The sequence below is a fragment of the Rhinolophus hipposideros genome, assembly GCF_964194185.1.
Source record: "Rhinolophus hipposideros genome assembly, chromosome: X".
Taxonomy (NCBI): domain Eukaryota; kingdom Metazoa; phylum Chordata; class Mammalia; order Chiroptera; family Rhinolophidae; genus Rhinolophus; species Rhinolophus hipposideros.
In genome coordinates this window covers 118334550-118359995 of record NC_138046.1, presented here as the reverse complement: position 1 = coordinate 118359995, position 25446 = coordinate 118334550, and the positions used below count along the sequence as shown (strand labels likewise).

The window sequence follows — 25446 nt, the reverse complement described above, 5'->3', positions numbered from 1 at the left end:
CAGTGTCTGGACGCATTCTTGGTCCTCACAACATGGGAGGGTGGAGGACTGTGTGTGCTACCGGCATTGAGTGGGTAGAGACTGGGGGTGCTGCTAAACACCCCACAATGCACAGGACATCGCACCCTCACCAAACAGTACCAAGGTTGAGAAAACCTGATCTAGGGGACGGAGACATGCTGTACACACAGATGACCGAGCATTTTCAGAGAAAAAGTTTTAAAAGCTTAGCTTCATAATCACAACCTGCTTACAAACAAAGATCACTACCGTCAGGAGTAATTAACGAGAGCTAGTACAACCGAGAAGATGACATAGCCAGAAAATCCTTTTAATTACAAATTTCCTCTTTAGATAGTTCGCTTTTTACTCTATACAAGCTTTTGTGATTTACACCAGAAGTCAAAAGGGGATCGAAAGTCTGGTTCTTTGCACTGGTAACAGAGGTGTGAATTTTGTTGGGCATATCATTTCATTGCTTTTCAAGAAGTTGACATGGGTGTAAGCCTCAGTAGGCTAAGTTACTGAATGTTCCCACTTCATTTCAGTCTGTCTGCTGTTGGATTGATTCAAAAGCAACAAGTCACACCAGAAATGAACCCTCATATTTTCTAGAGACCAGGTAACCCACTGGAGCAAGGTTCTCAATCCTGGCTACATGATATAGTCACCTGGGAACTTTTTAAATCCCCATGCCCAGACCCCACCCTAGCCCAATTAAATCAGAATATCTTTGGGGATAGAAAAACATCAAGACATCTTGATTTTTTAGGGCTTCCCAGGTGATTCCAAGGTGCAGCCAAGTTTGAGAACCACTGCTTTGGATCCTCGCTTCCTGAAGTGTCACCCGGAGCTTGTTAGAAATACTTTCAGGCCCCACCCCAGGCAGGAGTCAAAACGTGCCTTATAACGGGATCCCCAGGGGACACACAAGCACACTGATGCTTGAGAAATGCTGTGCTAGAAAGTATTGCAAATAGCCCATTTAAAAAATGTACACAATATGCATAGTGTGAAACAAGGCACATTATCAACGCATTCAAAAATGCCCCAAAGCTCTAAATAAAATTCATTTCCATTTGATGAGAAATGTTAGGTTTATCACTATGGCTGCTTGTGCTTTTTAAAGTAAATTTTAAAAACTGTTGACATAGTTTTAATTATGAAAGATTTCAATCATATAGAATAACTTAATCCTATGTTGCTTGTCGTTGTGTGTGTGTTTTTTTTTTTAAAAAAAAGCTTTTTATTTATTTTAAGTGTGCTTTTCCAAGACCCATCAGCTCCAAGTCAAGTAGTTGTTTTCAGTCTAGTTGTGGAGGGCGCCGCTCACAGTGGCCCATGTGGGGATCGAACCGGCGACCTTGTTAAGAGTACTGCGCTCTAACCAACTGAGCTAACCAGACGCCCCTGTGTTGTTTTTCTTAAGAAGAATAGCACTAGCTATTCAGTGGCCTAGGATTATCACTCTGGCACTGGGAGCCAAATGGGAAGCCCACACACCACCTTTTCCTGTAACAGAGAAGGTGTCCTCTCGGCTGTGTTCACACATACAAGGGGGAGACAATTGGAAATGCCATCCACTAGAATCCACGCCAGGGTGAGGAGTTTCACCTTGGTTAACAGGACTGAACTGTGCACGCATGTATTGCAGTAAAACAATAATTCTCACTAGTCTTACGGCTTTATTCTGAAAAGCACAAAATGCTTCCAATTAAGGTAGTTTGGCAGCAAGATCTCCACAGGGAGTTTATGAGGTTTGCTAAATGTCATACAGCCAGTTCCTGGCTGCCAGACCTTAGATGCCTTAATTCATCATAGAATCATTGAATGCTCTTTCACACTTCCTGTGATGGAAAAAAAAAAAAAAACGTATAAAAATCCCTGTCGTAAAGCCAGGTTTCTTCATCCCAGCCAAGTACCCCATCACCATGTTTCATTACAGCACCTTTTTCTGAATAATTCTGCCATGGGAATTCCTGTCCTCTTAAAAAATATATACCTTTTCTCTTCAAATCATATGAATAAAGAAATGGGAGGGAAGCATGGCATAATGAAATGAGCTTCATCCAGGAGTCCAGCTGGCTGAATTCAAATCCTGGCTGGTACTATATTTTCTGGGTAATTTGGAGCCATGGTCTAACTGCTCTGGGTCTTAGTTTCCTCATCTGTAAAAGGGTCTAAATAAAGCTCTTTCTCGTGGAATTACTATTAGGAATAAGAAAGATTTTGCATGTGAAAAATGGTGCCTTGCACACAGCCCACACTTATCGAATATTTCTTTTCTCTTCCCTTCACCTGTTTTTTAAAAACCCTCAGGAAAATCTCAGAAGTTTTCTAAACAGCAGAGGCTATTATTCATCTTTCAATCTGAAGAGCCTGTCACATTGTCTGGTACATACTAGGTACTTGAGAAATGTTTGCTGAATGAATTGCTGCTTTCTACTCAGGGCTCATAGCACAGTGGTCTGAAAGTGAAAACCAGCCAGCATGAAGTCATCAGAAGTCATGCCATTTCTTATATGGGGCAGTTTAAATAGATAGCAATGTCTTCTTCAGAATCCAGCCCAGTGGCATCTAACTTCTAGCCCGATGCACAAATCTGTGGGAAAAGGAATGGACAGCTACCTGGAATAGTATAACTCAGCTCTTTATGTAAACTTACCTTCTCGTGCTCACGTAAAATGTCTTCTGACTCTAGAATGATCCTATGTATTGTTTTGATTAATTTAATTGCTCACTGTTTCAGTGCACAAGAGACTCACAACTGTACTGTTAAAATCCAACCTAATAAATGCAGGCATTTAGAAGAGAATAGAAAAAAGGTGTGGCTACTGCTAAACCGAGGTGACGGAAACCAGGAGGAAAGAGCTTCCGGAGGGAGCTATAATTTGAGCTAAGGATGCAGGATGTCTCGGGCCTAGCACCATGCCTGGCACACAGTAGGCCCTTTCCCAGACTCCCTGTGAAATCCCAGTACCTTCTCAAGCACGGTGGTGACAGCTGCCATGAACTGAAACAGAACATCTGACTGTTCCTCAGGCCTCTCCTGTGTGTTTGGAAGCCTCTCTTTGAGATTTCCCCAGGACTAGCACATGGTCAACAGGCAATAAATACTTGACGAATGAAATCAATGAAGACCATTAAACACAGTACCTTTCAAACTATGGGGTGTGACTGACTTGTGGGTCATGAAGTGAGTTTAGTGGCTCGCCACCAGCTTTTTTGAAAAATAAAAATTAGAAAAAATAGAAAATATCAGAGTGCATCCTGCTTTGGAACAGTAAATACCACTTTGCGAAACTTTTGTTTCTGTTAGGCATATTCATATGTGAGAGAGTGTGTGTGACCTGGTTGGTGATGGAAAATATATTTTCTACTTTGGGTCATGGTAAAAAAAAGAAAAGTGCTTTCAGGGTGTATCAGGCCAGGCAAACAAGTTCACCCGAGCTTCTCTGGCTTAAACCCTCTCAGATACCCTTAAAAGTCAGTCACAGGTCCAGTAGCAGGGGTCCCTATTTGGTTGCTAAGACGGGGAGACGAGGTGTACTTGCACTAAGTATTGTGCCTCACTAAGGCTCACGGAGCCCCTCTCCCTTGCCTTATCAGTCCACACCCCTCCTGTGATGGCCGTGACCCTCTGTGCTGAGCCTGCAGTGTAGAAGCTCTGCCATCTTCAGCTGGGCATGACATCTGCCTTGTTTACAAGGAGGCATACACGGGGATGGGGGTCGGGGGAAGAAAGAGACACCAACCCAGGACTTAAGTCTGTTTTCTATGAAAACGTATCTTCTTATAACCACCTAAGGTTTCCTCTTTGTCCTGATTATAACTATTGCATCGACATTTTTGAAAAGGAAATGAAGGCAGACTCCCCAATAGGTGCCAAGTACTGTGCTCGTACCTTCATGCAACTTCTAAACTAGAAACTCAATTGGTCAACAATTAGATCAACAGGTACTGTACCGTGTTTTCGAATTGTGCCCAATCTCTCTGTCTTCTGCGTTTACTCAATCAATCTTCCCTCTGGACCTACAGACAGGTTTCTGTCTGAAACCGTAAATCTGGTAACCATAGTAATGAGAGAAGAGGAAATCTTGGACATGCACTGCAGACCTTTACAAAAAAAAGCTCATTTTATCCATTATTATCCATTTTCCTTTAATTTTTTTTTTGCAAAAGTTGTTTACAAGAAGCTATAGTTGAAGTGCTAGTGAACAACGGTTGCAGGGGAAGTAGGAGAGAGCTAGGGCATAGATGATCTGCAAAACCAAATAATAAACCAGAATAATGAAGCATAGACTGTTTCTGGTTCACTTCGCTGCTTTGAAAGTCCTTGGGAGAAGCAATAGGAAAGTACCTCCTGATGGTTTACAATGCTCATCTGCTTTAGTAACTGCTAATTTTAAAACAGCACTAACAGTGCATATTCATCAGAGAAGAACCTAACTTACCAGGAGCATTCAAATTCAGAAGGAAATAAGATTGGCCGGAGAAGGCAGGTTTACAGTTTTTCATCTGTAGAAAACATGCTTGTTCTGCAGCTGTGGACAGCAATGAAGTGATGGTCCTCAGACATCTCCTTCCTCAGGATATGCCTCACTGCCCCTCCTAATGCTTCTCCAGGTCACACCTGGGCGATTTCATCATGACATTAACCTGTCTCTTCAAAGTTGATAGGAAGGGATCAAGGACAAGGCCAAATATAGATCCAATCCCATTGATTGAATTCTCAGTTCTTGAGTTTATTGAAACAAACAGCTTACCAAACTTTGGCAGCCAACAGTGTCGACTCCTCTCTCTCTGAGTTCCTTTCAGTGGAAATTGAACAGTGGGAGGGAAAGAAAGAGATGGCTATTTGGAAGGTTGACATTATTGCTTGGGGCCTCCAGGTTATCAAAACTGGATGTAATAAACACAGGCCTCCACGAACATGGTGTGTTGACCTGTAAAAATACATCCATTCAGTGCCTAGTTCTTTATATAATGTGAGGTTCCGCTTTTAGGGTTTTTGTTATTCTATATTATATATTTAATGTATTCTATATTAGAATTCTCTTCAGAATGATAACAACAGCAAGAGACTTGCTGCTTAAATGAAACTCATAGAAATGGTGAAATTAAATATTTTGCAACGCAAAGATAATTGAAAGAGAAAACACACCTGAACAAAGCTGTTGCTGTGGGTTGATTATTATTAGAGCAAGGTTTCTCAGAACGGGATCAGAAGGACTAGAAACTTCCAGGAGGTCAAGGAGGGTCATGGCAGGGCACAGCTTGTTGACTACATCTTTCCTGACTTGGGTCAGCATCGTCAATGTGCTTTGCCCTCTGGACTTCTTACCTTAGCAATGTGCATGTACAATCAGAGACTTCCACAATTTTAAGGGACATAAAATGGTCGCCTATTCCCCTAACCCACACATTACATCCATACTCAACATCTCCAACAGACGATGAATTACTTGACTATCTCTAGTAATAAGGACTTCATTATCTTCCAAGGTGTTGTGCGCCATGTTCAGTCAGAGTTGTTAAAAGTTCTTCCTCATAAGGAGTTGAATTCTGTCTCCTCATAATGTCAACCAATTGTTTCTGATTAGCAAGCTTTGAGCCACTGGTAGAAATGCTTTTCACTCCCTTGAAAAGACCTGCCATATGAGCCAGGCTCATGTGTTTTCAGGCCAGTCTCTCTCGTTCCTTGTACGGTTCCTCTTGAGGTGTGCTTTCAGGAACATTCACCATCCTGGAAGGAGTCCCTTGCCCCTCACCCTGCCCTAGGCTGTCCTGATGGTATCTCCTACCCCTTTTCCTATCCAATGATCCAAGGACAACAGTCCATAAACTGGGATACCAACGAGATTCTCTCTTTCAAGAATTTCAAGGAAGAGTTTCTGTTACTCTAACTAGATGATAATAAAGACTTGAGTTGAAAAGGTTCCCATAGGGTTGGCCCAGTTGGAACATGCATTAAGTACAGGAAGCTGAAAGGAGGAAAGCAGAACTGGGAGAGAATACCAGCCCTGAGAGACTGATAAGAATCTCATTTTCAGACTTGCTCATTGCAATTGCTGAGCTGGGGAGCCCTGCTTACACCATTGTCAATACTGTCATCATTGCTAACATTTATTGAGTACCTACTATATACCAGGCATGGTTATAAGCCCTTAATGTGCATTATCTCACTGAATCCTTTCAAAAACCCTATAAGGAAGGAATCATTTTTTCCATTTTTACTGCAGAAGACATTGAGGCATGCAGAAGTTTCAGTGACTTACGCGGATCCCACACTGGTTAGTGGCAAAGCCAATATTTGAAACTAGGAATTGTGGATCCATAACTCAGGCTTCTTCCCTGTACAGAGCACTGCTTCCCAATCCTTGGAGACACAGAAGATTTTCTTCCAATAATTTTTATAGTAATTTCTTTTTTAAATAATTTTTTAATTTTTCAATTACAGTTGACATACAATATTATGTTCGTTTCAGGTGTACAACATAGTGATTACACATGTATACAACTTACAAAGAGATCCCCCCAATAAATCTAGTACCCCTCTGACACCATACATGGTTATTACAGTATTATTATCATTATTATTATTATTTTAATTTATTTATATAGTCATTTGGGTTTTTTTGTTTTTTCAGACAGATGTATCAGAATTGTTTAATTCTTGTAAAATACAGACAAAAGTACACTTACTAATTTCCTCTTTCAGATTCAGGGAAAATAGCATTTGAAATTAAAATTGCTTTGTGAATTGCTGAAAATACTCCAGAAAAAAACAATATCAAATTTAGTTTTAAATTATTTATGGAAGGTGTTAATCTAATCTAATCTAATCTAATTCATCTATCAACGTGAATTAGTCATTTGTTAAATATGTTTATTTAAGCTACCATGAGTAGGTTTCTGTTCTATAACAAATCCTCCTTGATTAAGAATACAGGAAGATGAAAAGATACTGACTCCTGGCCAAAAGGCACTGGTAAGTGCCTCTGAGCTGCTCTGTAGCTGCACTAAAAAGCAGGCTCGGTTAACAAAATGAAGCTGCCTTTCCATGGGTTGCTTTTCTGTAACATACTGTGTTTGCCCGAAAATAGGACCTAGCCAGACAATCAGCTTTAATGCATCTTTTGGAGCAAAAATTAATATAAGACCCGGACTTGTTTTACTATAAGACAGGGTCTTTAATATATATAATATAATATAACATAATATAATATAATATAATATAATATAATATAATATAATATAATATAATATAACATAACATAGTAATGTAATGTAATATAATATAATATAATATAATATAATATAATATAATATAATATAATATAATATAATATACCGGGTCTTATATTAATTTTTGCTCCAAAAGACGCATTAGAGCTGGTTGTCTGGCTAGGTTATTTTCGGGAAAACACGGTATAGATTGAAGTGTGCACATATATCTATAGATTGAAGAACAATAGTGGTCTGGAGAATTTGGCAGTCGTGATTCTCCATGGCAGAATGCTTGCACCGCAATGTTTGCGGTGACTTGTTGCTGCTGCTATCATTATTATTGCTTTTAGTTTGGCTGCGTGCTCATCCCCAAATCACCTACCCCCGCCAGTGTGTGCTATGTCCACAGTCTCAACAGTCACTTTGCACCCTGAACAGATGGCAAACGATGTTAATAATCGAACAGCTCATATTCCAGATGGAGGATGTTCGCCTTCGTGCTTCTTAGAATGTACTGTGTCTTCTGAGCATTCTAGCTAGACTAAAATTAACAAAGAGTACTAGAGAAAATTTGCATATACAACGTATTACTTCCCTCTTGAGGAATCGAAATATCATAACCACGTAATCGATTTTTGAACTACTCTCTCAGACTGATATTAAGTGAAAACATTTGTGCTATATAGATATTTGAGCCAGAACTCAGTTATTTTAAATAATTACTTCTAGTCCATTTAAAATATGGTGTGGTCCAAAGTACAGTGAAGTACATATTTCACTTTAGAAAATTAGATTCAAAATATACGTTGAAAGACGTATGCTTCAAAGACTGTGTGGCCCATGGCGTCTAAGATATTTACTATCCGCCCCTTTACAGAAAATGTTTGCTGACGCCTGGGCTAGAAGGAGAACAGCAAGAGGTGAGGTCTGAGAGGTCCAGGGGACATTAGAAGGACTTGTCTTTTACTGAGTGAAGGGAAAGCCATTGGAGTTTTGAGCTGATGAAGATCTGACTTGACACACTTTAAGACAGCGGTGTCCAAACTGCGGCCCGCGGGCCAACTGCGGCCCGCAATCCATTTTTTATTGGCCCGCAGCAAATTCCAAAAACATATTTAGTCTACTTAAATAAACCAGGTGAGGCAATATGTACTTCATCTCAAGTAAGTGGCCCGGCTGTTTGTGTATTTTACCACATATGGCCCTTGGTGAAAAACATTGAAAAAAGTCTGGACACCCCTGCTTTAAGAGGATCCCTCTAGCAGCTGTGTTGAGAGCAGACCTCACTGTTGGGAAGGAATACACAGCCCAGTTGCATACCACAAAAAATTACCTGGTCCCAAATGTCCACAGTGTCGCGGTGAAGCAACCCTCAGCTAAAGGAAGATCGACCACTGGCCAAAGAAAGCAACATGGGTTTGGGGAGGTCCCTGAGTCCCAACGCTTGCAATGTGTTTGTAGGCTGTGGCAATATTACTTCTGGGATCCCTGATCACACCACAGCTGAATTCTGTTTGTCCTCCCTTGTCCACATATTTTCCCCTTGTTCTTGGAGGTAAGCTTTGTCCTGAATAATAGGCTCTGCTGGCTTTCCAAAACAGGGGGAAAAAACGTAACGTCACTTAACATGGGTGATCAAGGCAATGAAGGAGATTTTGTGTAATGATAGCTAAGTGGTAAACAGCACAGTACAGGTATTAAATAATGAGCTTTGTGGGGGCACATGCTTCATTAATTAGAATTTCAAGACTTAAAACTGGTGATCACCATAGATTTATAGGAACTGTACTCTCTTCACCAAACTCAAATAGATGGCCTATGGTTCAAAGACCCTAATGTCATGCAAACACTCCTTAGTCTTTGCTATGGATAACAACTGGTAAGGTCTAACTTATTTGGTGAAATATTTGCATAGAACTAATACATACTGACTTTTCATTTACCTAGCTTTATTATTTTGATTTGCCAATGGATACATAAATGACAAAAATATTTCTTTGTGTTCTAGAGTGTTTGTATATTCTATTTATTTGCTTGGCAAAGCAGCAAACATTTTTTTCACTTAGTTAATAAGGGGGATCTAATGTTACATATTTTCACACTATCTGGGCTGCTCACTAGCTTAACACTGGGCAAAAAAACTGGCCAGTGTTTCAAATATAGATCATAAATACCTCAGTGGCATTAATTTTAGGTTGGCTCTAATATGATATAAATTCAATATGCAAAAATAAGTCACATAGTCAATAAGCAAGGAAAGCATTCTTCATATTGCAAAACAATTTTTTTCTACTATTCATTTATAAGAATTTATATATTCAATATAGAAAGCTTCAGCCAAGTGTTGTTCTAGGTACTGGGGCTATCAAGACACGCAAAACTGGATCCCTGCACTTGAAGGTTACACAAAAGAGGCTGACATGTAAACAGCTGATTTTAATATGGTGCAGCACGTTCCATTATGGAAGCACATACCACATACTACAGGAGCTGAGGAGAAACCCATGGCCCAGGCTCAGGGGTCAAGAAAAGACATCCTGAATGGGATGATGGCAGAGTGGAGTCTTGAAGGACATACAGAAACTTGACAGGTGAAGAGAGGTGAGGGGCAGTCTATACAAAGGGAGGCAGTCGACTAAAGTCAAAGATCATGAAACCCTGAGATGTAGGTAAAAGGCAGGACACAGGTTATCCTTGAATGTCACACACAGGAGCTTGGGAGTGGTCATTAAGGAGATGAAAAACTTTTGAAAAGTATTAAGGCTGGAAATGGAAGCAATCGGCCAATGGCATTCCATCAATTCTACTACAGCAGAAAGCAGGGCTGGCTTCAAAATTTGTGGGACCCAACGCAAAATGAAAATGTGGGGTCCATATTCAAAAATTATGATGAATTTCAAGATGGCTACAACAGAGCATTAGTGCAACTGCACAATATGCATTCTCTTGAAGCCAACCCTGGTAGAAGGTATCAGGGCAGGAGTAGGATAAAGACATTAAGATCTTATTTGCATGCTGTCTACTGTATGGTTGGGAAGAAAAGTCATAAACATATCAAACAGCTAGGGATTAGCCTTAAGGCAATATGCTAGCCAGCATTATAGGACTATACTCAAACTCAGAAAATGGACAAATGGCTAATCTCTTCATTTTAAAGACTGAGAAAATAGAAGAACAAAAAAGTTGAGGAACTGTCCTAAACTCACAAATCTAGGAGGCAGTGAAGTTGTGAATTCAACCCAAGCCTTTCTGATCCTATCCCCGTGTTTTCCTCTGCTCCTCTACAATATCAAGGCTGAGTCTGTAGTGAGAGCGATAGAACAGAAGTTCTTTGGGGAAGATTGATCCAGAGGCTGCAGAAAGGACTGCAATTGCCAAAGAGAGAAATCAGCTAGGAGATAATCGCTGTCCCCTCCTCTCCCACAGGGAGCACAACCTTTCTGAGCCATTACTCGAGATCAAGAGGGTTATTCCAAGCACAGTTACTGAATAACTACCATTGGGCCAGAGTTGTACTAGGAAATAGGGCTACAGAGATGATGTGGGCACGCTCCCAGCAGCTCACCCTCCAGTGAGTAAAGACAACTGTGGAAATCAGCTATCAAAATCCAGTCCCTGACTACCTATTCTTCAATAGGATTGGGAAGCAAACCTTTAAAAATAATAGTAAAATGCAAAATTAGAAATGAATACTAAAATCCAACAGATAGCTACAGAGTCTTTTCCAAATTAGGGTAATCAGATGATTTGTATATCTCAGCAGTATAACCTCACCAACTCTGGAGACTTCAGGCTCATCTAAATACCAACAAACCTCTGTACATACCTCAAGAATATCTCTCTTCAACTCTATTTAGTTCTCTATGCCCCCCACCCCCAACAGCCAAGGTCTCATTCATCTTTTCCTTCCCTTAGTTCTTAAAATCAAGCTCCCAACAGGCAGATGGTTTGCAAGGCCCTACACAATCTAGCCCCTCGTCATTTCTGAAACTTCTCACCCCACCTTCCTCCTGCATTTCAGGAGCCATACTACCATCTCTCAGTTACAGCAAACCCTCCCATCTCAGACATCTCCCAACTCTGCTTTCACTTCTTTAATGCCTCTCATTTTTCACATCTCTAATGAAATATCACTTCCTCGGGGAAAAGCTTCTATCTGTCAGATTAGACCAGGACCCCCATTAATAAGTTCTCATAGCACCCTATAATTTTCCTTCAGAGCCCTTATCATAGCTAGTAATTATGTATTTGTGTGATTATTTTATTTTTCTCTTCATCTCGAGGTTGCCAACTCCTTGAAGGCGAGAATCTGATTTATTTTGCTCACCACTGGATCCCCAGCACATGGCATAGCACCTGGCATCCCCTTGGACCTTTTCTGACCACTCAATCTAAAACATCCATTTCCCTGCCACTAACCTCTCTCAAGTCTCTTTGTTTTTCTTCAAAGTATCCATCATTATCTCTGTGTGTGCATATGTGTGTGTGTGTGTGAGTGTGGCATTGTCTTGTGAATACATATACACATGTATGTATATATGTGTTTGCATATGTGTGTATCATTTTTTTACATGTCACTATCTGTGTTCCCCACTAGAATGTAAACTCCCAAAAAGCAGAGGCTTTGTCTTCTTGTTCATTGCGGTATCCCCACCACAAACCTGGCACATCATGGACACCCAATGAATATCTGTTGGAAATATAAATACATGGATGGCAAGTGCTCAAGAAATGAATATCAGAAGACTCTTCTTCAAAAATCAATAATAATAATATCCTTCAATGAAAAAGAGACGATCCACCCATATACTTTCCTTTGGAGAAACTGTGTTCACTGTCTTCCCAAAATGACTCTTTGATCGTTTTAATTCATTTTACCACACATCGTTAAGCAACAAGGGGTTATATTTGGTTTACTTTATTTCAACTTCGATATTCTACAAAGTTCAGTCAGATCTTCATCCATAATCTTGAATGGAAGCCTTCTGGGATTTTATAGAGGCAAGTTCATAAAAATCAAAGACTTCCAGAGTCTTTGGAATTAGACAGACCTGGATTTCAATCTCAGCTTCAATATTTATTAGCAATATAACTTTAGGAAGCCACGTAACTTCTCTAAGCCTCAATTTCCACAGGAAGCATGTAATTTGTAGAGTAGGTTTGCTGATAGTATTGACTGCAGATTTAAGTGCACGGTATACAGTCATAATCAATAAACGATATCTATTTATTATTCACATCTATTCCCAAGTCCCCGTGATACAGCGGCTGAAACTGAGGCTACAAGAATGGCACATTGCTCAAGGCCATCCCACTTCCCCAAGTCCAGGTGATAGAAACTGGCAGGCCTACGATTAAGCATCATCCAGCCTTCATTTGCTCAGGGGCCTTTTTGTGTGTGTGTTTGGACTCATACTGTTTCCTAAAGAGGGCTGGAGACCCCTTCATGTCGTGGCATTGATCGAGGCTCACTACAACCTCTGTTCCAACTGAGAAATTTCTTATTCCAACAGAAGGGAGACTCAATCCAATGATAAAATCTGGGTGAGAAACGTGATGGAAAGAATTTTCCCTTACCCCAATTTTCAGGAGTCTTTATTTCCTTCTCTCTAGCACATGAAAGAGTAATTGAAACTATGCGCTCTGCTAAAATCTTTCATTTTATAAGTACCAAATTTTTAAATTATATTGAAATCATTTTCTTTTTTTAAATTAAAGTCTATGTGGTATATAAAACTGAAAACAAAGGAACAAGACAAACAAATGAAGAAACAAAAACTCATAGACACAGACAATAGTTTAGTGGTTACCAGAGGGTAGGGGGAGAGGGGAGTGGTAGATGAGGGTAAAAGGGATCAAATATATGAAATCATTTTCTTTTAACAAACAATTCACTACAATGCAATTCTGGTGATGCTTTAGGTCCAATTTCACATCTAGACAAGAGTTATTCCAAACACAGGAATGGGTAAATTTTGCAATAAGTGAAATTGCGTAAAATAAACAAGTCTCAAACAAATTGCATAGTGCCATGGCAGTGCTTCATACAGCAGACAAGATTTAAGATTTTAGCAAAGTGGGATATAGAAATTGTATATATTGAAATTTTGACTGGATGATTCATTTCCTGTGGGAATTTAACCAGTGACTAACAAAACAGAGTGAGCCAGAAATGTTTTCTAGTTAAAGTTACTGAAGATGGCTGGTCAGCAGCAATAATTAACTAACTGGTTTCCTGGCTAATTAGAAGAAATGGATAATATATGCCTAAAGTTCTATTCTTACTGAGAAGATCTAACTGACTCTCCCTGTGAATATGTTCAACTAAGCTGTGCCTACAGATTGTTTTTTATTTTAGCTTCAGTTTATCCGTGACTCAGGCTCATCTCCATTTTGCCCTCATATAGGAATCTTGCCATATTACCATAACATTTTATTCTGAACCTGCTATAAAGGCAATTAGTCCTTCATTATAACACAAAAATTCAAATTGGTTGCAATTACGTTTTCTGAATCAAAACCATACCCTTTGATGTGGATAATTTAAGGTTCCATATTTAAGGCACTGAATGAGTCATAGTGGTAAATAAGAAGACCTTAAACTAGCATTCATATCTCCTGTGTATGAAACATTAAATGGATAATTTCTACCTACGATAGATTTATTTTTGTGGTGAAGAGTTTTAAAGAATTGATTTAATTAGCTGCAACTATGCTAAGATGCATAATTTGAAATAATGTTGAATGAATAAGGAAACTATTTTCAACCATAGAGCAAAACCTCTTTAAATTCCCTTTTGTTCATTATTCAACAAATACTTATTAAGCACCCACAGTTTGCATGGAAATATACTACATAATGATAACCTAACCTGGCATCATTCTATTCTAGCTCTGGTAGTTAAGTGAACGAGTTGACCTCTTCAGCTGCCCGTTCATAGTACGTGAAGAAAGACCATAGACATTAAATGAATGAGTCAATCTAAAAAGAAACACAGACATGTGTATTTGAGTTTCCTTTTGTTTTATATGCTAAACACAGGTCACCAGTTTACTACCCTTTCTATTTCTTCAGGGGCCCAGGAATTTTAAAATAATCTTATCTCACTCAAACAGTAAACTATATGCTTAATCATGAGTTTCTAAATGTTTATAGAGGTGAAAAAGAACAGCAATTTGCAAGATTCTATAGCTATGGGAAAAATAAACAGCTGGTAAATTTAGGCAGATAAGGGGAAATGTTTTTCGAGGGATTGTTTCCATTTGAAAAGTAATTTTAGACTCAGTAATATAGAGTAGGTTCAGCATTTTAGAGCTGGACATCAGAGCTCATGTAGGCCACTGGTTTCCAACCTTTTGCATTAGAGTCACTAGATTTTTAAAACTACAGATTCTCAGTTCTCATTCCCAGAGATTCTCATTCAATTGGTCTGGAAGGGGCTGAGAGGGGAGGCAGGCATACGTATATTCATAAAAGTTCCCTGGCAGCCAAAGCTGAGACACACCGATCAAGTCCAGCCTCAACATTTTGGGAATGAGATCCTTGAGAGAATAAATATCTTCCCTAAGATCAACACAGCTTATAACCCTTGGAGCCAGGCCTAGAACCCAAATACCCAAAATTCCTAGTGTGGATCTCTCTTTACTAAACCAACTGGCACCATTTCTACTTCTCTCAATGGTTGAAACTTAATTACCAATTAGTAACAGGATGTCCAAGAAGGCCTATAACCCATGTGATAAGCACATGCCCTCCCCCTAATGATCTCTGTGCTTCCTTTTTCACGAAGTACTGAATACGTGTTCCAATGACACTGCAATGATTAATATCTTTTTATTCCATCTTTTGAAATACTACACTAAATTGAAACTTTTACATCCATGAAATATCTCATTCAGATTTTAAGGCAAAGAAAACCGATTGAATACCTGAATCTGAGTCCAATTTACATCTACATTATTGAGCTTGTATAGCTGAGTACATGGAAGAACTCTAATGTCAGGCTAGTCTTCTTTGCCAGCTTCCTTTCATGATAATGCCTTTAGGTTGCTTCTTCCACTGGTTTCTGAAAGCTCCATGCAGGTAGGGCCCTTGTCCAACTTCATCAACTCTCTCCCAGCACCTAGCATAATGCTTGCCATAGATTCAGCACTCAACAATTCATTGTTGAATAAAAAATCTCTCAATAAATTTTGTTAAGAAATGAGACAGAGTATCTTGAACCAACTTGTATAGGACAGTCCCATATAAATAAAAGTACTGGGCAGATGGTTTTATAAAGTAGTTTTACAGTTACTTTATTATAAGAGCTTTGGCCTGATCTTCCTGGCATACATGGGCTGATTGAAAGTTATGATTAATGTCTGCTATTGGTAGTACTAGATGCATTCATTGATAAGAACTAATCAGGTAAATGAGCCTTCTGTTTTCTAGCCTGATTTTCCTAGAGATCTGATCTATACAGTGAAGGGTGACATGGAGTGTTTGGCAATGATTCACATCTGCTATCTCTCCAGCTCAAATCCCCCCTAGTCATTGGCAGGTTGCAATGCAACATCTAGCCACGTTTAGGGCTGGCCTCATCAGAGGTACTGTATTATGGGGGGCAGTGCCGATAAGCCAAAGGCCTCAAGGACTCTGTTGGATTCTCCTCTTCATGTTCAGGCTACGTGTAATCTCCCACAGAGGGAAGTGGCCCCTGGGTACTAATCTAGCTAAGAGAGCCACATGGAAGCCAATCTGTCTTTCCTTCCAGGTTCTGTAGTCACCATCCGAGTACATATACTATAACATAGTCTAACCATTCTGAAGTCCTTGTACTTCTTTAAACCATATACTCTCTTACTCCCCATTTTGTACAGGATAAAGTATAATTAACTGAAATACTCTTCTTACTTTCCTTACCTATCCATGGATCTCCTGTTGACCTTACAAAACTCATTTCAATACACAAGATACAATTTGTCCTTGCTGTACCATTCGGATTACAGTTGGGTTGTCATTCATATTATGTTAATAGTCCTTCTTTCATTATATATTTTATCTGTGGCCTAAGGCACTATTGACATGAAACAAACATTGATGAAATAAAACATGAATACCAATTTTTTATGTCTTTGGGGAAATATAACCAGTATTATTATCTGGCAAGGTAAAGAGTGCAGTGCCTCTGCTTATTCAAAGGATTTGCATAGTGTCGTGGAAGGCAATAATCTAGTTGCAGAAGGAGATTCAATTGATGGCTATTTACAACTAAATTTTTATTAAGTAGGTCATTTCAATCCTGCCTTTTCAACTCCACCATTTTGACGCAACCTCACACCAAGATTCTATACATTTGTCTCTACTAAGGGTATTTACTCTTTACTCCCAGGAATAAATGCAATTTTTCAGTCTTTTATTCAATTCATGTAGAAATAATCAACACAAAATACTACTGACATCAGCTAAAATGTTTAAATATGGTAGAGATAAATAATCAGCCAAAGAATCAATGATAAAAATCAACAGCAGAAAAATTAGCCATGGTAGAAATATTCAACAGCAAATAATGACTATTTAATCTCTGTCATATAACCAAAATGAATTAGAGGGTTGGAGGGGAAACGTATACATTTAAATGGCTAATCTTATATCTACTATTAAAGTCAATGTTAATAGATAGAACTGGGTTGTGAATGGGTGGGCCATAGTACTAGAAATTTCTAGCACAGGGCCAGGTACATAGCAGGGGTTCAGTACACGCGTTTTTGAAGAAAGGAAGGAAGGAAGGAAGGAAGGAAGGAAGGAAGGAAGGAAGGAAGGAAGGAAGGAAGGAAGGAAGGAAGGAAGGAAAGAAATGAACAAGTGGTCCTCGAGAGATTTAGAGTGTACTTTTGGGATTTGGAGACTTGGCTTTAAAACAGTGTATTCAAAGCTATGGATTAATAAACATGATTTTGGGAAAGTCAGTGCTAAATATAATGTAGGTGTTTCTGTTTGTTAATTAATGAAAATGACCACAAAGTCATTAGTCTTACCCTTAATTTCTCAGCCTGAAAAGTTAATGAACTGTATCTGTTCCATGAATAATAGAGTTAAACTTGAAAGAAAACTACCCAGCCCAAAAGCCCCCCATGCCACCAGTTAACTGTGATTTAGCCTTTTACTTCTGAAGAATTTTAAGCATCTTCCGTCTGATTTGACTGACAACCAATCTGTGCTTCCTTTGTCTTTATTTTCCCAGGAAGAAGATGTTACTCGTGAAAGTCGTTTTAATTTCAGTGGTTATGGGATGGGTCATTGCCTCCAAGTGAAGGATGGAACAGCTGTCAAGGCCACACCTGCCAACCCGCTCCCAGCACCCCCAAAAGATGCAGATGCCATCAAGAAGAAGTTTGTGGACCGGGCAAAAAGGATTGACACAATATCTCGAGCTGCCTTCCCATTGGCCTTCCTCATTTTCAACATCTTCTACTGGATCACATACAAGATCATTCGGCATGAGGATGTCCACAAGAAATAGATGTGCCCTTCAGACCCTGGGACCTTCTTGCCTAAAGTGTTGTGCTTGTATATACACAGTGAAATTGTCTTTATATCACTTTGACAGAGGAGAAGACTGGGGGATGGGGGAGGGAGGACAATGGGGCAGGTTTCCTGGCACCTGTAAGTTATCTGGCAATGAAGGAAAATGTTTGCACAAAATTGAGGTGTTGCAGAATCACGTGAGTGTAATTCCGTTCATAGTCTTTAGCATTGTTCTCTCAGATGATGAATCGATTAGACATGATATGCAAGGCCAAGTTCTCGAGTGCAATTTGTCTTTTGGTTTGGTTTTGACGAATTCTGGTACTGAAAAGTTGGCTTAAAACACACACACACACACACAAACACACACAAACACACACACACACACACACACACGGAAAATGCTTACCATCTGACCATAGTGACTAGCCTACAGTGAGCTGAGGACCAAACTTTTTTCAGGAAAATGCTGCCTCATTTTTAAAACAAGCCTCCTGAGCTAAGTTCTTTACAATGTCTGTAATCAGTGTTTCACCAGAGAAATCCTTTTGTGGGTCACAGATTATTTCTACTTATCAAAAAAAGCAACAACAAAAAATAAACACCAATCACAAAGAACAGATTTCTATTTTACTGTCTGTGTGGGTGTGCATTTTATTCTTTTTCTTTCCTAGATGTAATTTTGGGGTTTAAATTGTGTCTCGTGTAATTGATTTGATAGTATACCCTCTTAAAAATGAACGCCCATTTTATTTTAGATCCAGTTAGCGCACTATGTTTTTCGCTTTGGCTGTATTTACGTGTGAAGTGCTCAAGTGTCATTTAGCCATCGCAACCTCTTGGCCACAGTATTTATGGAGATGGTGTGTCCTGAATGGTGTAGCTCATATTAGCCTGAACTTCCCATTACTGCTCTCATTGTAGGTGTAACTACTAGTCCTAATGTCAACTGACCCATGATTTCTACTGTCAACCCAAGTGAATATCGTTTTAAATATCCTTAACTAACTTAAAGAATTTTAAAATTGTACTGTGATTTTCATAACCCGTTGCCTTTTTGGTACCAGAGCTACGTGGTTTGAATCCTGGCTACATGTTTTAAGTAAGAAAAAAAAAATAAAAGACATATTTTTGCTTACTCAGATAAAAGACAACCTGTAAAAACATAATGAAAAAATTAAATTTTACATGTGCTGTAAAAGGGATTATTTAAAAAAAGTACTTGTTCAATTTCAATAAAGCTGAGTGTGCCACAAAACTTCTCCAAGAGTCTTTCTCTTTTTGCACTGCAATGTGAATAATTTAGATGACAACAGTAGCTTGGATTTTTGTTTCTGGTCTTCCTCCTAAGCTTGAAGAATTTATAAGGCTATTATATTATTCTTGTAATATAATAGTAGCTTAGAGTATCCCCATGAAGAAAGAAAAAATATGTATTCTCATTGTAGAAATAGGGACATGGAGACGTGGAAACATTAGCAGTTATTGTAAGCAGAATCTAACACTGGATACTTCATATGAGATCTGGAAATGTTCCAAGAATACTGAGGCATCACAAAATCTCAAAGTGAAAAGAAATACAAAAGATCAACCTGTCCACCTACCCATCTTGATTTTGTCAGGAATGAAGTTCCAAAATGAAAAAGCTTTCTGAGAACCCCAGTGAAGTAGAGATAACTCATCTTGACCTAGATTTTCCTTAACCAAAGATATCCATTATAACATTTTCAGAAAGATGTGAATTCATAAGTCAATATTTATGGCCATTTAACCCTATTCAAATATTGATCATTTCCATAGGGAGGAATATTGCAGAATGGCTAAAAGCATGAATTTTGGAGATAAGAAGACTAGCCCGGTCACATATCAACAGTTTGATCTTGGATAAGTTACCTGACTTTTCTGGGTAGTTCCTGTTTCATAGATTTTGAAGAGGATAAACTGAGAAAAATGCAAGTAAAGCCATTAGCTCAGAGTCTCACACATAGCAAATTCTCAATAACTAATAGAGAATAACAAAATTATTGTTATTATGACTAGTGTTAGTTATCCACTGGGTAAAAAGCTTCACAGTGTCTAACCCTGGCGAGATTAACGCCAGGCTTTTTGTGTCATCCTTTCTGAAACACTATTTCTGTCTTATTGCACATTCCTCTCCCCAAAAATAAGCCAAGTCTTTGATGGGTCTCGAGTCTCTTCCTCCCACTACAAAACAGTAACACTGAGGCTAAAATGCCTCCCAAAAATGGGCCTGAATCCGTGAGCGACCTAGGAAGAGCTAGGTCACTAGCTTGTGATGCTGCATATGGCAGAATTGGGATGTGCCTTGGGGGGAAATCCTCAGCTAAATGACCATGTCTACTCAATGTATATACCATGTAATTTTCTGGGAGCCATGGCCCCCACATTAGAAAATTTTAAAAGTATTCACCTCTAAACATATCTGTCAGCGACTTAAGTAGGTAAAGTTGTCGTGGATGGAAGAGGGATTCTTGGCTTTCCTCTAATTCTAGTCTGCATTCAATGGAAAGAACTCTTGAATGTACTGATTTGGATTACATAAATAAGATAAAAATCTCAGGGAAAGGAGTTTGAGAGTCACATAGTCTGATGAAATAGATAATCCCCCTATAATGTTATTGGAGATTTTATTTAAGACATTTTCTTCATAACAGGATTTGAAGGAAAATAGTTTTAAGAGTAAAATCATGGCTCTGAGGAAGAGAACGTGCCTCCTGATTTCACGAGATTGGAAGCTTCTGGAAGAAAGCTTGTTGTGGCTATGTTTTCATGGGCTCTCTGCAATGCCTGCCAAAGCTCAAGTGCCCAGTGAATATTATTCCTATCACCAGGGAAAAGTTGGTGAAGGAGGATAAGCTGTGCCTATTGACAAAGTTATGTAAGTTTTCCCCACTCAAGCAATAATATGAGGTAACCAACGACTGCCACCATTTATCAGATAATGGGTTATTGGGGGATTTGTCTTTTAAACATTTTTCAATTCCCACCACTGGGCTTTAAGAACACATCAAGATGACTTAAGGCTTAAGATTCTTTATGGTATTTTCAAACACCTTGGCTCAAAACTGATGCTACAAACCAGACTGGTTGTAGATTTTAAAAAATTCTTTAAACAGTGTTAGCATTAAGCTCCTCATCCATGCCACTGAACAGAGCTGCCAAAATCTGAAAGTCAAACTTCCAATAAAGATTAAATGAATATTGTCAACACAATAAACTTTAATTTTAAAAAATGATTAAATGAATATCATTTTACATTTTGCTTACTCCATTAATATAAAACAAGAAATTTCTAACTAAAACACAGCACAAAATTCCATACTACATGATTCACAGCTTTGGAAAAAAATCTATTTGGCAATTTTATTTTAATTTATGCAATTCTTAGTTTAAGCCTGAAGCCAATTTGTGGGATGAATATAAATCATATGTCCGCCAGATATTCTTTTGTCAACTTTCAACGTCTCCTTTAAGCTTTTCTTTATTTTCACCAACTTGGTTTTTGATTTCTTTTTTTTTAAGTATAATTTGAATGATTCAAGTAATGCATGCTCTTCATAGATCACAAACTAGAACTAAAGATAACACGACAACCTCATATTGACATAGTACTTTCCACATATCAACATGTTATGGTATCTATAACAGCATTCAATTCTAATGATCATCCAAGGTGGCCAGATTACAAAGAATCAATATCCATCCATATCTATCAATAGATAAACAGAAGCTCTACGAGTTCAATACCTCACCCAAAGTCACCTACCACGTTAGAAGTTGAACATTCAGCAGTTTCCTATAGCCGTTCACTATAACCACACTGTCTAGGAAAATGAAAGCTTGGAAATAAAAAGTCACAGTACCTCTGACCCACCCTCAGGGATGATGAAATAAATTGGTAAAGGAAGGCATATAATCAAGTATTGCTGTTGAAAATCCATAAGAGATATAGCTCAAAATTGTCCATACAGCATGAAGAACACCTTCAGTCACTATGTTATGTGACTTAATGGCCTAAAAGATACTGGGGTTGAAAAAAAAGACCAATGGAATTCAATTTACAAGGTTTATTTCAATTTTTGAAGGAGGGACCTTCATAGGGTCACACATGCCCCCACATAAGAAAAGATGCAATAGTCCTACTTTGGTGAAAATGCACTTTAGAAATAACAACGAATATAGTTTCCTTCAAGCTGAGGGTAGTGTGTATTAGATGTCTTTAGACCATGAGCCAGCATTTAAAAGTACATTATCACTTTGGCACAAATGAGTTATAAATAGGTGAATGCACCTCCAAAGAGGTGAGCAAAGCTTGGTGGTGCTCTTTGTGAAGCATGTAATCACACTGGCCTTCCTCTCCGAGGACCCAGAGATTCCAGAATGGTTGTAGATTTGAGGCTTTCTACCAAAATACTCTCAAAGCATAATTTTCAAAAAGATAAAATCATGATTCTCATGCAAATATAAAATTAACATGTCAAAAATTATATTTAACTTATGAATTGATTTTTAAAAACAGTAAAACGCTAAAACCAACCAAAAAAGCACTTGAGAAATTAGGTATTTATAAGCAATGTTAGGATAAGTTTCCTGGGTTAGATACAAAAGTGGTCGATGTCCATCAAGGCCATAAACAGTAACCTTTGGGGTTATCTCTTCTTTGGACAGAAACTATTTGCATTTCCATTGAACAAAATTCGACACATTCTCTTCTGCCTCTACAGAGTAGTAAAATAGCCCAGACAATACAATGTCAAGCCCAATACCGCACTGAAAGAGTACCTGTAAGCTTTTTTTTGCCTATTTCTAAGTTTCAGATAATTTTTCTAACAAATAGCATTCAAAGTTAATCCTCACCTAATATCTGACTGTTAATGTCATACCTTAACAGGACCAAGACCCAGAGCGATAACATGACGTGCCCCGTATCACACAGTGTGTTCATGTAACTTTGGGCTCAGAACCCAAATCCCATGAATTCTATCCTGGTTCTTTTCTAATTACTCCCATGAGCTTTTTTCCATGTATCCCAAGTAGAGAAAGTTAGAAAGGGCAATTTCTCTCCTTTAAATTATTCTATGTCCACATGATTATTTGCCCATTCTTCCAGTAGGCAGGTGGCATGGTGGTAAAGGCATAGTTTGTGGGGTCAGATGTGAGTTCAAATTCTCCCTCTGTCGCAAATTTGCAGGGTGTCCTTGGGCAATGCTTTAATGGCCCAGGACTGAAGCTACTGTAAAATACAACATAGTAATATCTACCTCATACAATTGTAGGTCAGGACTAAATTGATTGGTTATCTGCCACTTAATGGGTATTGAGTAAATATTAGTTCTCATTTCTCTTCCTATCCACCTTAATTTGTTTGTAATCTGAGGTTTGGGATCCTCTGGCTCCGGCAGTAACCCACAGTTCTGGGCCATGTTTCCTCTGAAGGCTCTAGAGAAGAATACTTCCTTGCCTCTTCCTAGCTTCTGGAGGTTGCTGACAGTTCTTGGCATTCTTAGCTTGTAGCTGCATCACTCTAATTTCTGCCTCCATCTTCACATGGCTGTCTTCCTTCTGTGTATCTGTCTGTTTGCAAATCTGCCTCTGCTTATAAGGACAATTTATAGGGTCCACCTTAATCCAGTAGGACCTCATCTTAACTAATTTTAGCTGCAAAGACCCTATTTCCAAATGAGGTCACATTCTGAAATCCCGAGTGGACATGAATTTTGGGGGAACACTATTCAGCCCAGTACGGGTATCCATTGTGTCTAATTTTGTACCACCTTCCAGGTACCTAGCCCAGTGTAAGTACATACAGATTCAGCCAGATCTCGCTTAGTGGTTGAGCATGCAATTGCTGGTGTGAGATTGCCTGGGATCAAATCTCAGTTCTGCTTTTACTAGCTGTGAGCCTCTGGGCAAAGGTTCAAAATTGTCTATGCATCAGAGTTCTAATGTGTAAATAATACCTATTTCACAGAATTCTAAAGAAATTTAAATTAGTCAATTCATGTCAAGTGCTTAGAACAATTATTAGCCCTTAACAAGTGTTCAACAAATATTATTAGCATTATATCATTTCAGCAAAAAATGTTTTTAGGCAACACAATGAATATTTGTTAAACAAAATAATGAAAACAAGGAGTGTCAGAAAGCACTGAAAACAGCTTATATTCAAGCTGTTAATATTAAAAATTATTTTCACATCTGCCCTTTCTCTGTGCGTAGTATTTTTAGAGCATCAATGAACATTCAATTTAAGAGAGATAAGGGCTGTAGGAGCAAGGGAGGCGAAAAGGAAAGAGCTTGCCTTTCTTTCTCCCTGAGGGGGGAAAATTTCAAAAGAACCATGGAGAAGCAGTATTATTTCTAAGAGACCATGCTAGGAAAATGGAATTGCTTTTCTGAAACAAAGCAGAAGATTAATACCTGGAGGGTCTAAAATGTAATTTATGGTATTGATTGCAGGAAAGCCTTGGATGGATCTAACTTTCTTTTTCTGTTTTGCTCTCCAGTATCATTAAAATGGGCTCACATGTAAAGGTCTGTAAACTTAAATATCTGAACATGACACATCAAGACAGGCAAAAAGGTCCTGTTGGCGGATTCTGGGAGGTATCTCTCAAGGTAACCTTCAATACTGCTCACATTGTTTCCCTCTCATAAGAAATAAGGAATTTTCTTATTGTCTGTGGGGACTGACTTAACAAGCCGTTAATGGAGTGGCAAGGCCACAGTAGGTTACAAATCAACCCCAAGCTACTGTGTCCCAGCTCTCTTCAGCCTGTGGGTTACTGCCGGAGCCAGAGGATCCCAAACCTCACATTACAAAGGAATTAAGGCTGATTTGACATCACTCCTCTCTAGCCTCACTGAGGAGACTACTCTTTCTTCGATTGCAGTTATACCTCCTCAGCTTCTTTCCCTTTCAAGCTGTTCAGAATTCGGCAACAACAGTCACCTTTCCTGCTTGGTTGGACAAACACACAACTCGGTGTTTTGCTGGGAGTCTCTGTTTACCTCCAAACCCAATGACAGCCTTAAGACTGATGACTGGGGACTCTGGGTTTTTAAGAAACAGTCTTAGCAACAACTCACTATGAATATATTTGGGTTCCTTCGGGGCTTCTAATAGGGGACACATTGGAGATATATTTGCAGCCTTCTGGGGATCTCTGATTCTATGGGTGTATGTTTACTAAATCATTTCAGTCAAAACTCTTGGTGTGCCACATTCTCCTTCACAGAGAAACGATGCTGGCTGCAGATAGTTTCAAACGGTTGGATTTTATTCTGGAATAGAAATGAGAAATTAGGCTGGAGAGCAAAGCAGGGATAAAAATATGAAGTCCCATGCCTGGTTAAGGATCTTGGGATTTCTCTTATAAGTAATGGCACGTCCTTACAAGGTTTTAAGCAGGAGAAGGCAAGATTGATTTTGCATTTCAGAACGTAATTCTGGCTACAGAGTACAGAAGAGATTAGAGGGAGATAAGAGAGGGGTGAGCTCTGAAGTTTTAAAATTAAATATTCCTGTTGAAACCTGACAAGATCCATATACTTCTGAACAGAACTTACGCAAAGAAGAACTAGCCTGGACAAAGACAGGGGCAAAAATGGACTCTAGAAACATGGATAAAAAAGGTTACCGGTTAAAAATGTGTCCAAATTCACCAGGTTACTAGCTACAAATT

The 25446-nt window shown here is 38.8% G+C and overlaps 1 protein-coding gene across 4 annotated transcripts in view; it reads left to right on the top strand.

Annotated features, from left to right (window-relative positions):
* Window positions 1-18995, top strand: part of GLRA2 (glycine receptor alpha 2) — a 193885-nt gene extending 174890 nt beyond the window's left edge. For 3 of the 4 annotated variants that reach the window (XM_081043158.1, XM_081043157.1, XM_081043159.1), the window contains one exon: window positions 17457-18987. In XM_081043158.1, coding sequence (XP_080899284.1) covers window positions 17457-17735 — 279 coding nt within the window. In that variant the 3' untranslated portion in view covers window positions 17736-18987. Of the gene's footprint in view, window positions 1-17456 lie in introns of all 4 variants that reach the window. The other variant, XM_081043156.1, reaches the window with a different exon arrangement.
* Window positions 18996-25446: the final 6451 nt, after the last annotated feature.